This window comes from Lissotriton helveticus, chromosome 10 (genome assembly GCF_964261635.1).
Source record: "Lissotriton helveticus chromosome 10, aLisHel1.1, whole genome shotgun sequence".
NCBI lineage: Eukaryota > Metazoa > Chordata > Amphibia > Caudata > Salamandridae > Lissotriton > Lissotriton helveticus.
The window spans coordinates 1,107,801,908-1,107,816,602 of record NC_136071.1 but is presented as its reverse complement, the minus strand read 5'-3'; the positions used below and the strand labels follow the sequence as shown (position 1 = coordinate 1,107,816,602).

At 44.4% G+C, this 14,695-nt stretch overlaps 1 protein-coding gene across 4 annotated transcripts in view; it reads left to right on the top strand.

Moving 5' to 3' along the window:
* The window catches only part of ACP3 (acid phosphatase 3), a 291,855-nt gene that overhangs the window by 219,110 nt on the left and 58,050 nt on the right, over positions 1-14,695 (top strand). For all 4 annotated transcript variants that reach the window (XM_078663872.1, XM_078663873.1, XM_078663870.1 and 1 more), the window contains exon 9: positions 8,477-8,583. In XM_078663872.1, the coding sequence (XP_078519998.1) occupies positions 8,477-8,583 (107 nt within the window). The remainder of the gene's footprint in view (positions 1-8,476; positions 8,584-14,695) is intronic.

Sequence of the window (14,695 nt, the reverse complement as noted above, 5' to 3'; positions counted from 1 at the left end):
TTTCCTGCCTTTGCAAGTTAATTCCAATTCATAATATCCCAGAATGGGTAATATGATTCTATAATACCCTACAGGACTAACTTGTGCATTGCTTAGGAGTACGCACCTGAGCTGCTCTCACATGGAACATGACTGCCCACAGGTTTACTTCCACACCATTGAATAAAACAATACACCTGGGTTGTGTATACAGTTGCACAATGGCAATACACTCAGTTGTACAGGTACAAATGGAAGATAGATTAATTGACTCTCTCACAAGCAGGACTTCATCGCTACCACTACTGTCTTCTTCCACAAAGGGCATACTTTTGTTTTTAAGTTTAACGTCCAAATCACTATTTTTGCAGACACAATGTCCACTTTCTTTACAACAGGAACATCTAGCTAGGACCACCCGTCAGACATTCGGCGGTCCCACCACTGCAATTAGGATGTGCCCACCATACTGGCGGACGCATCAGGGCCTTTCACATTGCGGACGGTGATGCTGGCTGCAGCACCGTACGCAATGCCAAAATGCTATGCCGTGCATTTCCCTAGACAACGTGGCAGGCACCACGTGGTGCCTGCCACACAGTGCAGAGAAATGCAGGGGGGTACTTCCCCCACCAAGGGGGGCCCGGTACGGGCCCCATAATCTGTTTACGCCTGTCTTTTCACGGTAGAATGTCTGCCGCAAAAAGACGGTGGGAAAGGGATATCTGATTGGGTTTCCCACCGCCATCCTAATTCGGTGGTGGGAAAATTGGGCTCCGATGGTGGAAGGACCATCGTAATGAGCCCCTATGTATTTCTGACTCGCACATCTAATGCACTGTGCCTTATTTTTGTATCAATCAATCAATCATTTGTAAAGCGAACTACATACCTGCAAGGGTCTCAAGGGGCTGGGGGGAGGGGGAGCGCTACTGATTAAACAGCCAGGTCTTGAGTCTGAAGGTCAGCAGGTCTTGGGTCTGTCGTAGGCTCAGTGGGAGGGTGTTCTATGTCTTGGCGGCGAGGTGGGAGAAGGATCTCCCACCGGTGGTTGTTCTTCGGATGCGCGGGACGGTCGCGAGTGAGAGGTCGGCGGAGCGTAGCTGGCGGTTGGGGATGTAGAAGGAGAGCCGTCTGTTGAGGTAGGCTGGGCCGGTCTTGTGGAGTGCCTTGTGTGCGTGGGTGAGGAGCTTGAAGGATGTCCTCTTGTTGACGGGGAGCCAGTGCAGGTTCCTCAGGTGGGGGGTGATACGCGGGCGTATCAAAATTGTCGGCAAATGTATGAATTTGATATCCAGTTTTTTTTTCTGTGTCCTTAGAGAATTCTGTGAGCTCACCCACATGTTGCTTTTCTTCAGTATTTCTAGGTTTCAATACTTTTAAGTAAGACTATATGCTTTCAAGTAGCAACAGTCACAGATGTTTCTTTCATGTTAAGAAGTTTCTTGTGAATTTTTAAATTTGCTGTCCAATTTACTAGTCTTTCACAATTTCCTCCTGCAGATATTTAAATATACAAGTAGGAGTTAACACATGTAAACATCCAACATCCTGATCAACTGATTCCCCAGGCGTTTGAGCTTTGGAAAAAAACCTATGCTGTTCTATAACCACATTTAATTTTATTTGTATTCCATAATTCCTCACAAATAGCTTCTAAGTAGGTTTCAAATGCTTCTTTGTAGTCTTCTCATAATGTCACTGGTTCTCCAGGGAATTTCTGGAATGTTGGAGGTGCTACAATACTTTCCATCTTTATAATCTTTATAACACACCGATAATGAAGATGCTAATAAACTAAAAATAAATTCAAATTACCAACTGCAAAAAATATTAAAAGTAGTCATCAGTGTCAGATTTGACTCTTAGGAAAATAGCTGTACTGTTCATGGTAAGTATATCAATGACAATTCAGTATAAAAACAATAGTCAGCACTGTTGATTTACATTTTCTTTTATAATTGACTTTTCTCTTTGTGACAATTACAATAAACAGCAAAGTGAAATTATAAATGTAGCCACCGTTGTCGTTTAGTGTGTGCAAAGATAGTCCTTTTTTATTACTGTGTAGTACATGGCCAGATTTCATTAGCCCTTTCTCCATTTCTATGAAATATCCCAAAGGCCACCCTTATAAATGGAGTCCACAACAGCAGGGGAGAGAAATCTTGTCATGATTGATCACAGTGAGTCACATTCAGTGCTTCAGCTTTAATTGCTGGTTTCACAGCTCACCTTGAACATTTGCTTCACCAAGGATGATGTACGGTAGTGTTTCACTCTTGGAAATCAAGCGCTCTTGGTTCTGCATTACTGATCAGATGCGAGAGTCGCTGCATGCAGTGGGCTCGTGAGTGCAACATTACAGCCAATCTAATTGCAAGTTTTAGATGAATTTCAGCTTTAAGATTTTGGTTTGATGCTGTAATGTTGTAAGGTTTTCTCATACTGAATATTTCATAGCAAGACTATTGTATTAACAACCGCTAATCCACAAACGGAGAAGCTGCAGATGGAGTTTGATCGCCAGTCACTCGTCTCCACTAAAACCATTTGTGTCCAACTGATGAGACTCCACAGGCTGGCTTATAGTAAAAAGGTTTATTCCAGTAGAAAAGTGTGATACAGCCACAAAGAACCTGATAGTGGTAACATCTCCAGAACCCTCTGTCCCAGGTGAATATAAACATTCTTACAGCTTGTAAGAATGTTCCGTTCTTCAAGCCACAAGAATGAAACAGATTCACCAGGGGTGCCATGTTCCAGTCCTGAACATTGACTTCAGAACCTATTATGTATTATTAGGTATCATAGTTGTAGTTATTCTCTCTTGAACAGATGGACTAGCATTATAGTTTAAGATTACTTATAGAGGCAAGACTAAACTAACTGCAATATGGTGTCCCTGATCAGATGAAGGCATCTGGTCAACTTTTGATGTATGAAAAATTCGAAAAAGCACATTATTCCTTATGTGCATGATGAGCAATGCATTTCCTATGGGCATGAGGAGCAATGTGTTATAATTTGTCCCTATGCAGCACTGAACTGAGTAAACCTGTTTAAGAAACTGACTTATTAGTTTGAGGGAGAGGGTGGATACCTACCTTACTTAATAAGCACAATCTTTGGCAAGGTGAGCCGCTAACGTCACTAAATTAATCTGAGTTGAACCCACTAGTAGCTGTGGGACAGAGCAGACAGGCTTAACGTATGGGTAATGTGTAAGTTACTTTTATGGAACCAACAAAGTAATAACAATAAAACTCTAAAACTTTGAAAACTAGAGTAAATTGTAATGAAGAAAATGACAAAAATCCCAAAAGGGGAACTGGAGATATTAATTTTTAAAGTTTAAAGTAAAAATAGTAACAAAAACCTTTAAACGCCAGCCATTGTCAACAGGTTGCAGTTGACTGGGACGTAGATCCAGGTTGAAGCCGACCGTGATGAAGCATAGATTGGACAAAGAAACCAGGTTCCATCCGGTTGGAGGCTTTGCTTTGAGACTTAGTCTCAAAAATAGATGTCAAAAATCTTCAAAGCATCAGAGGGCTTATAGCCATTGGATGAGGTGTCAGTGAAGCAATTGTTTTTTGGTGGGAAAGCTGTGAGTGGGAGGAATTCAAATTTTGCACCCAGGAAAAGTCCCCCACCGGAAAGATACTTTTGGCGTCGGCCTTGTCAAGATTTGCATTTAGTCACTTTTTGGAGCTTCAATTCCTCCAGAGACGCTAGACTGCAGGCTATAGCCAAAGAAGATTCAATGAGACTAGATACCATCTCTGCGACATCCTGGCAGTGACGGTTTGCTTTCATGAAAAAGCAGGTTTGTTCCAGTCCTTTGGAGGTCTGTGGATCCCAAAAAGTTCTTAATGCCAAGGTTTTCAGATGTGATAAGAGAAGTTAAGCCAGACAGAGCCAATGGTCCTAAGACCTCACCAACAGCATATGAGCATCCGGATTAACTCCAGCAGAGGCTCACAGCAGGATCCAGGCCTGGTCCAATTGGAACTGGTCAGTTGTCAGTAATGCCCCTTGTAGCTTGTTATGTCCCTTTTGCTTGAACAGCTCAGCCTTATGACCCTTAAAATCTACTTCTTTGTCCTGGGTACAAGAGGAAGCAGGTCCTCCAGGGCTCTTCTCAGTTCTTAGACAGCAGGTTCAGCCCTCTTCTGATCGTCCTCATGTCCAAAGGAGGTTGCTGGCGAGCCCCATTTATGCCTTGCACCAGCTTCTAGGAGGGAGCAACGACTGGCTATTCCCCAACCAATGTTCCCAAGAGTTACCCTACACACTTTTTCAGCATCTCCTGTGTACCTTGCTGCAAACAATCCCACAGTGCCCCTCTATGACTAAATTCAAGATTGTGAAACCATTCTCCCTTTGTGCAGAGCCTGTGTGCCCATCCTAGAGGAGTGGTCGGCAAATGAGCAGCTCTCCCTCTGTGGTCACTCCTTACCAGATCTGGGGATAGCCTCTCCCCCCACCGGGATAGGGGCCTGCATGAGTGGGGGAACAAAACAAAAGAAGGGCCTGCCCAGGTGTCTTCTGACATCTGCCTATGGCAGACGAGAACTCTTTGAAGTGAGTTAAGTTCCTGGGCACAACCCACATTGTCACTCTGCCAGAAGAATATGCCAACACCACCCACACCCAAGCTTTTGTCTCTGTTCTGGGAGCAATTTTCACTCCTCAGGCAGGGTTTGAGCAATCAAATGGCTGCAGTTGTAGACAAATGTAAATTAGCCTTCAGAAGCTTTAGGCAGAAAAAGGTAACTTCTGAAAATACCTTTTCCTTAATATTAATTAAAATAATTGAGCTCAAAATTGAATTGGGTTTTTAAATCATATTACAATAAGTCCTAGAATGAGGTTTATAGCAGTTTCCTAGCCAAAGATTGCATTATTAAATTTAAATAGTGCACTCTAGTATTTCTCAGTGAAACAGTCAGTATTGCTAAACTGAAAATACATCTTAGGTGCCAAGCACTGTAAGCGCATGCGTAACATTAACTTTCTACATATCTGCCTTTTAAATACCATGCACCCTGGCTTATGGGTGTTAGAAATGGGGATCTCTAGTTGGCAGAGGTAGATACCTTTGACTCTTGCTGCTAGTCAGGATAAGGGGATACACACTTTAGATATCCCCTGCTCATCCCCTTGGTAGCTTGGTACGAGCACACAGGCTGATCCCAAAGGCAATTTGTAAAGTATTTTTTTACTCAAAACAAACAGTATTTACAGTGATAACACCACAAATGGATACCACTCCAGTTTAGAAAAATAAAGTATCTTTATCTAAACACAACAAGACCAAAATGACAAAAATCCAACATACATGTAATAAGAATATGACTTTTAAAAGGTTTCAAGTAACTTAGTCCATAGGAAACAATGGATGCGTGATTTCACACAAAGTACCCGTAGATGTGTCAAATTTCACAAGGTCAAACAGCTGCAGAGAAGCGAAGCGTCGAGAAACAAAGGGATGCGTCAGTTCTTGAGTCCTTAGGCAGCCGATGCAACAGTTCTGCTACACGCAGGAGAAGTGATGCCTTGTATCTGGACTGTAGTGATGTGTCGATTCCAAGAGGGTTCTGATCTGCGGGTGATGCGACGGGGAAAATTGGCACACAGGTGCGATGTGTGGAAATGCAGGATGCGCTGGTGATCGATGCGGCAAGCAGTGCTGCTTCGGTTTATTCTGCGGCTATCCTGCGATGCGTCGGTTCTTGCAGTTGCAGGCGCTGCGTCGTCTCTGCAGCGGCGCGGTGGTGATGTGTGGAGATTCTTCCCACACGTCGCTGCTGCGTCGGAAAAAACAGCTGCAAGAAGGGCGATGTGTTCAGTTTCTTCCAGCTCCCAACAGCAGCGACAACCTCCACAGGTAACAAACTGGAAAAGGAACCTCCTGGCAGGTCAGAACTCTTCAGCAGTAGAGTTCAGGATAGCTGGGGGTGAAGTCTTTGTGTTCCTTATACTTGGAAACATGAGGCCAGCACACACAGGCCATTGGAGATTCTTCTTCAAGCAAGTTCACAGCAATGTTCCAGTCTTTGTACTATCCTTGGCAGAAACAGCAAATGCAGGCCAACACCACACAGCAAAGGAACAGTAGTCCTCCTCACAGCCCTCCAGCTCTTCTCCTTGGCAAAGGTTCCTCTTGAGTCCAGCAGTGATCTAAAGTTCCGGGGTTTAAGGTCAACTACTTATATCCCATTTTGACTTTGTTCTTCTTTGTGCAAGGGTCTCTGAGCCCAGTCCAAACCAGTTCTGTCCTCACTGGTGCAGTATGACCACAGGGGGTGGAGACAGCATTGTGCAAGGGAGACAGGCCCTATTCAGGTGCAAGGAAAACTCCTCCCACTACTCTAAATGCAGCTAAGCTCCATTCAGCTCAGCTCTGAGTCATCCAGGAAGGGCCAGGAACACCTCAACACCTCCCCAGTGGCTGTCTACAGTGAATGCACATCCCCAGTCCCTTTCACTCTAAAACCAGACAGTCAATCCACGAACAGGAAGAGGCACACAGAAGGGTTAAACGAGAAAATGCCCACTTTCTAAAGGGGCATTTTTAAACACATAATTTAAAAACCATCTTTACTAAAAGATGTGTTATTACATTCCGAGTTCAGAAAGCCTAAACTTTATTTCTCTATCATGTACCAATGGGAAGTTATACTTGTAAGATGTTACAAAGTATCTCCCATGTTATCCAATGTGGCAGATAGCCTTTACATAGTGAAAAACGAAATACACTGTATTTCACTATCAGGACATGTCCCAGGCATCAGCACATATCCTACCTTTCACATACACTGCACCCTGCCCATGGGGGTACCTTGGGCCTACCACAGGGGTGTCTTACATCTAGGAAAAGGGAGGGTTAGGGCCTGGGAAGTGGGTGTACTTGGCAGGTCGACATGGCAGTTAAAAACTGCACGCAGACACTGCAGCGACAGGTCAGAGATAACTTTTCAGGGCTACTCATGTGGGTGGCACAATCAGTGCTGCAGGCCCACTAGTAGCACTTGATTTACAGGTCCTGGCTCACTCAGTGCACTTTACTAGGGACTTAACGATAAATCAGATATGGCAATCCGGGAGAACCAATTGCAATAACAATTTACACAGGGAGCACTTGTACTTTGGGAAAAGACACACAATTGATGGACGGAATGCAGAACAAATCAAAACATTCAGCCCCAGTCAAGAGATCAGGGTTAAATCCATCATTCTATTGCTCACCAAGTTACCCCAGTTTAGACCTGGCCATATGCAAATCAGTCTTGACCATGTGCCTCCTTGGAGCAGTCCAGCCCGAACTGCCAAAACAGGTCCTCCCTGGACCGGAAACAAGCATCCTAGGACCGGTTTCAGGGTTTCACCCCTCATCAGCCAGGATTGCTTGAATCCAGTAGCACTTGTACTTTTACACTGATCAGCAGTGGCAAAGTGCACAAAGCATAAACAAAATCCAGCACAGCATCACAAATAGCGGATGTAGAGGCAAAAAGTCAGGGATAACCACTCCAAAGATCCCAAGTCTAACAATGGGCTATAAAGCCTAAATAGGGGTGACTTCTTAACATTTGAAAGAAAGGTCTTGACCTGCAAAAGGGTTTATTTTGACACGTCAAATTGCAGTTTGTAAACTGCTACAGTCAGGCTACTTTGATAAGCAATGTTTGCACTGCCACAGGAGCGGATGGCACAGTAGATGATGCAGTCCACTAGTGGCCATGAGTATCCCATATACCATCTACAAGGGAATTCTAGGTACAGTAAATATGATAGTGAGAAGTATACAAGTTCAACCATGTTAAAGGGAAGAGCTTTACTACTATTGGTTAGCAGGGACAAAGTGCACGGAGTTCCTCAGCCAGAAAATACAGATAGGGTTTAAATCAGGGGGTACACCAGTCAATTGATGGTGATTTCTTACAACTAGCAAGAGTCAGTAGATTTGGCAATCAACACCTTTGCCCTATCACAACGGATTTACAATCCTGGACTCAGATCTCTTTGACCATCTTTTCTTAGAACTTGTTTTGAGGCAACTGTGAAGTGCCCTAGATTTTGTTTGAGCTGCTCAGTGTATCTGCAGGATACATTTACTTCTCTCAGCTACTTGTACAGTTTCACAGTATGATATTTGTATTCCATATTTATCTAAGACATATTCCTCTCTATAATGTGCTGTCATCATGTGGTTTGGTAGAGCATTCATTAAATCTATATTTGATATTCTATTTTCTGTATTACTATTAAAGGTTTAGAATATAACTTGAAAATGAACAACTAGGACACAAACAAGGTTGAGTGTAGCAGTTAGGCTCAACCTGTCTTGGCATGAATAGACGATCTACTTTAAGCTCCAGAACAGTGAACCATGAGCAGGAAAGAGGATATGTGTGCAGAGAGTGGCTCTGTGTACAATAAGCATCCTCAGAGTCTAACATTGAATTTGTATCCCTTTCTACTTCTACAGCACGACACTGCTCTAGTAGCTCTCCAGATGGCGCTCAATGTTTACAATGACCAGCTTCCTCCATATGCTGCTTGCCACATATTTGAGCTGTATCAGGAAGACAACGGGTATGTATTCTCAAAGAGTTCTTTTTTACTTATTGCACACTGCATACTAAATCACATCTAAAAGCTTGCATTTAACTTTATGATGTAAATTTGTTGAATGTGGAGGGGGCTGAAGTAAGAACAAGTTTGCGATGTTGTGTGCAATCTCACCAGTGATATTAACGAAGATGTGATTTGTGACTCTTAACTGTCATGGCATTTGGCAGACCGCAAGTAGTACATTGGGGAAGAGCTATGGGTGATTTCTAGCCCGACCTGCAGAAACGGTGTTCTTTTTAGGCCTTGGTTGCTAGTCATGACATCTATCATTAGAACTTCTTTTAAGAGTTTTAAAAAGTTTTTCTTTTTTACAAATATTTTACAACATTGGTTAGTAACTAAACTTAAGCATCACTTAATATATGTTTGAGGCATGTAGAGCTGTAGATACACATGCTTTGCATACTCCTGCCCTCTAGTGTTGGTTCTGGATGTTTGCAAGTTGTTTTTCTTAAAATGTAAATGTCATGGTACTTATAGAGCGCACTGTCACCAGACGGTCGCCTTGCGGTGTCGCCTATTCGGCTTCCTGGCGCTGATACTCATACCGCCGTGGAACCCCTCCTGACTTTCCCTGTGAAGTGTCCACTCCTGGGCACCCCCAGGGTGAACCCAGGCATCCTTAGCGCTGTTGGGGCCGGTGTGGAGGCTAAGCAAGCTATTGCCCAGAGTTGCAGCGTGGGGCCCGTGATTAGAATAGGCACCGAGTCGAGAATTAACAGGTCAGAGGAAATTGAGCCAGAGACCCCACAGAGGCGGGAATCGAACCCTGGTCCCGGCCAGAACTCTGCATCAGGGTCTGCCGCTCTAACCATTGAGCCACACTCCTCACTCCTTCTTAGAAGAAGTCTTTCCAGTCACAAGGTAAGGTGACTCCTCCTTTCGGTGATAGTGCCCCATGGGCATTCACTCCATTGTTAGATTGTTTTTTTCGCCATCGGGTTCGGATGTGTATTGCTGCGCTCTGGTTCTAAACCGTTCTACGGGTTACCCTTGGTGCGCAATCCACTCTACCCGCCACGGTATTGTTTTGTATGTGTTTCCAACTTCTCTGCGTATTGCTTTGATCAACGAATCCTTCATTTTCTATCAAAAATTTCGTGGGCGGCCTTCAGTCCTGACCGCGTTGGTCCGGTCTTCTGTCGATGGAATGGACTCTGTTTAAATTCTGCTCTCGGTGCCACATTAAGTACCCTTGCACCGACTCACACAAAGTGTGTAACTTGTGCTTGTCTCCGGAACACAAAGAAAACGACTGCGATGCTTGTAAAATGTTTAAGTCCAAAAAGACTTTTTGGGGTTGACGGGCTCGACGTCGTGAAATGCAACATTAGAATATTCAACACACTCCGGATATCTTCTGTGAAGATTTCAAGCATGAAGACGTCGTAGTGTCAGCAACAGAAGAAGAAGAAGAGGCCATCTCGGTTCCAGAGTAGGATTCAGAACTCGAGATAGACATAGAGTCTGAAGACGTGCCTCCAGGACAGGGTGCCGTGAGTACCAATGAACCCTTGCCCCTTAAGCCCATACCCAAAACTCTTAAGGCTTCGGCACCACCTCTGCCTTCTGGCCAAGGTCGGCACTGAGACGATGTTTCTGATGCCCCGCCTTCCGGCTCAGTGCCAAAACAGTTAGTCAAGCCTGTCGGTTTGGGACTGGATCGACTAAAATCCTCTTCTGATCCGAAACCTTCCAGTTCAAATCCCGGAGCCGAAACCCTCCACGCCGAAAGGAAAGCATGTTTCAGAGCCAAGATCTTCCACTCCTAAAAGCAAGTCCCAGCATTGAAACCTTCGGTGCCGAAATCAAAAGACAGGCAGAAGTTTTGAACCTTCTGACTCTAACTTGGACATTGTTCATCCCAAACTGGATCCCAAACAAAAGAAAATGTATACATCCCGATACAGGAAATATTCATGCTTAATCTCCAGTTAAACAGCCCGGGGGGGGGGGGGGGGATGCTGGCCCTGCTCCCTCGGAAATGAACGCCGGGCCCCAGGCGTTGGGGTCACTACTGGGGCCTAAATCTGCTCGGGAAGTGTGGTAGCGTGCCCTCCTCCACCTAAATAAAACATCAGGGCCCAGAGGGTGGGCTTCCTGGGACCGAAATTGGCCTGGAAAGGGCTGCACGAGCACCCCCACCCCCAAAAAATAAACCCTCCTGTCCACCTTGGGCCCTTGCCGACCCTGCATTTGCTTTTTTTTAAATTTCGAGGCAGTCGATCTTTTGCAAATGTATGTCAATTTTCTATTTTAATGTTGTCAGCTCCGGGCGGGGTCCCTCTGGGATCCCATGATCAGGCCTATGGGGGAAGGGTTTCCTTAACCTGCCCCCTTGTTTTTTGTGTGGTTTTTTTAGGGCTGAGTCCCGGGTCCTATGATGGCTGCCGCCACTTCCTGGTTGAGGTGGTGACAGCCAACCAGATCAGATCTCAGCTTGAGATCTGTCAGGATCTGCGGAGGCTTCGCGTCCCTAGATATACAACGTTTTTTAGCATTAATTGCTCAAAACTACTGAATGGATTTCACCAAACTTGTTTTTATGTAAATCCATTCAGTAGTTTTGAGCAATGGCTTGGCAGTTCGGGCTGGACTGTTCCCATGAGGCACAGGGTCAGACTGATTTGCATATAGCCATGTCTGAACTGGGGTGGCAGAGTGGGCTAAAGAACGGTGATGGATTAAACCCAGATCTTTTGACTGGGTGTGAGTGTTTGATTGATTCAGATGCTCCGTCCATCACCACCCCCTTTTGTACCACTGTTCAGTTAGTTTTTATTTCGACAATTAAAAATCATCATAAAAATACATCATATCAATACATTTTAAAAATACACCTAAAATATCATTAAACTCTATTTCTGAACTTGCAATAGTGTTTTAAAATACAATTAGTTAAAATTAGATCAAATTGACCCCCAGTAGCGTAACATGTAAGGCAGAGAGATAAAAGTGGGCATTAATTTACATTCACAGTTAGATCAGTTTCTATTGTTTCTCAGTCTAACCGCTACTTTTAGGAAGCTTCAAATGGCACACAAAGTGTAGACATCACTTGCTTTCTGTAAAAATAGGAGGGTTGCTTTCGCATGACGTAATTTCTGTTTCCTCAAGATGTGAAGCAAGAATCGACGCCTCGGCAATTGATAAAATGGTCATAAAAATATAAAATGAAGGGTGTCCTGCGGAGACCTATTGTCGCAGCCGCAGGCACCCTTCTGCTCAATCGTTAAGGTAAAACCAGAAGGATAAGCTAAAATGTTAGGTAAAAGATTGAGCCTAAAACGCAGCATTAAAAATCTCGCATGTTGGTTATGCATCAAGAACAAGTACGGTTCCATGCCTACCCCATTAGCTACTAAATCATATGCCATTACTGTCGTTTTAGCCTTTGCCGCATTAGCTCTGGATCTATGAGATTTTTCTAAAAGCAAATTCTTAATAACAAATTTACAATTGGTCGTGATTTGCGAGACGTCAAAGAACAAGTGGGACTGATCAATCTCTGTCAAAGTGTTTTTAACATATCTTAGCCAGGGAATTTGCATGGCATTGTCCCTTTGCAAACAGTCTTTGACAATTTCCCTTGTTAATTCAGCCTCAGGATTGGTCCATATTCTGATCCAGGCTATGATTGGCTTGATGTTAACTTGATCCGTGATGTATTGGATTCCCAGTTCTGAGTGGGCGATCTCAGCGGCAGTGGAGGGGGGGGCTTTCAGAATTCTCCGAAGAAACTTGTCTTCTTCGATTTGTAGTTTTTTCCCATCCCTGAATCCCCACACCTCTGCACCATATAGTGCCTTTGGCATTGTAACTGATTTGTACAGGGTCATTATTTGTTCAGGGCACCATCGACCCAATCTGTGCGCAAAACTTAGAATGGCTCCATTTGATGCAACCAGTTTAGAGCAATGCTCCTCCAGTAATGGTTTAAAATGCATGTCGCCATCCAGTAATAGGCCCAAGTAAGGAAAGGTGTTCACTATTTCCAGCTTGTGTGTCCCAATTTTAAAAATAGGCTTCTTGGTTGGTTTCTTGCCAGCCATCATGACAAATGATTTTTTTAAATTTACAGACAAATCCAAGTCGGCCATAAACTTCACAAACCCGTTCACCAGATGTTGTAAACTATTCGGTGTTCGGGCTAGGAGGACCGCGTCATCAGCATATAACAATACTGGAATCTGGCGCGGTCCTACTCTCGGGCAATCCACGGCAAGGGAAATAAGATTATTTTCTAAGTCATTGATATATAATGAGAAGAGAAAAGGCGCAAGGATGCATCCTTGCCTTACGCCCTTTGAGCAGGGGAAAGATTCAGTTCGCCCTCCCTCATTGCTGTAACGCACCCTTGCCGTGGTTTTCCAATGGAGCTCCTTTAAGATTTCTATGAGCTCCCTCTCAATTCCCATTTTATACATCATAGCCCATAGTTTATTTCTATTAACATTGTCAAAGGCAGCAGCCAAATCCATAAATCCCATGTATATGGTGCCACTGCTTGCTTTCGTATATTTAGCCGTTAAGAGATACAGATTCAAACACTGATCACTAGTGGATCTGCCCATTCTGAAGCCGTACTGTGTCTCCGCCAGGGTGCCATGTTCCTCTGTCCAGTTCATTAATCGATTTAGGATCACCCGTCCCAGTATTTTCGCGGAGACATCAATTAAAGAGATGGGTCTGTAACATTTGGGATCTTCTCTGCTACCCTTTTTGAAAATGGGCACAATCAGGGCGGAGGACCAAGAACGTGGTAGACCTGACCTGATAGCTGCGTTGAGGGCCATTGTTAGGATTGGTGCCCAGAGGTCTAGATTACTTCTGTAAAGGTCGGGTGGTGTACCATCGGGCCCTGGCGCTTTATTGGGGGTGAGACCTTGAATCGCCGTCTTTATCTCTTCCAGTGTGAGGGTTACTTCTATGCTCCTGCCTCCCACCCATTCTCCCTCCTGCATGCCCGTGTTCGTGTTGTTATATAGGCCCTCAAAGTGGGTGACCCAATCTTCTGGGAGGATTGTGGGCGCAATGGTTGGTGCTGTATTGTCGTGGAAACAAGGTCTATTCACAATTCTCCAGAATTCCGAATAATCCCTGTTTTCACCTGCCTCTCTTAAATCTGCCCAGACTTGTGCCTGCAATACTGCTTTCCTTGCCCTTACACAAGACTTGTAACTTTGTCTACAGTTAGCTACATGTGCCGTGTTCCTTGGTTTAGCTTTGAGGGCTTTTTTTAAATTCCTCAATGCCTTAGAACAGGTGGAGTCAAACCATCGTGGATGGTTCACTTTTGGCTTGGCCGAATCTTTCACTTCCAGTAATTTATCTGCTAATTTTGTTAAAGCTTCAAACGCTGCTACTACCTCTGTGGCTTCTATTTGGGGGTTCAGGCATTGATCTACATATTTCTCCCCTTTTTGGACTAAGGCTTTATAAAATTCCTGGGGGTTTATTTTTGTCCATTTTAAACGTCTCCCCTGGGCTGTCGGTTGCAACCTACCCTCCATTCTTTTGACCTTTTTCCTGCAACCCATATACCTTAGTTCTAATACTAGTGGGTTGTGATCACTAAAGGAACTCCACTTTGTAGTAACCTTTGTAATGCGGGGTGTCGCAAAAGCTGATATAAATATATAGTCAATTATTGATGAGCACCCTCTCCCCTTAAATGTGGGGACCAGAGTGCCCCCCTTCTCCCGTCCTGCCATATCCATGGTGTGGACTAGTGCATGAGACTCTATTATTGTCGATAAGCTTGTACCTTCCTGGGTATGCTCAAAGTGCGGCCCCTTTTGCGATGGGCATGCATCCCAGTCTGGTAGTATAGTGGGAAGGTTTGGGCAGAGGTGGGAGTTAAAATCACCCATCAGCAGTATTATTGGGGTCCCCCCCTCTTTTCTCTGATCAACCTTTTCACTTAATCTTTTACTTAGCTCTGATATAGCAGCGTTCTCCCCTTGTGAGGGCCCTGGATTGTAGATGTTAAAGAGTTCTAATTTCAATCCTCTGCTTTGGAGTGTTACTAACTGCAGGGTATGTGACACCCATAATGGGACTGCCCATTTCC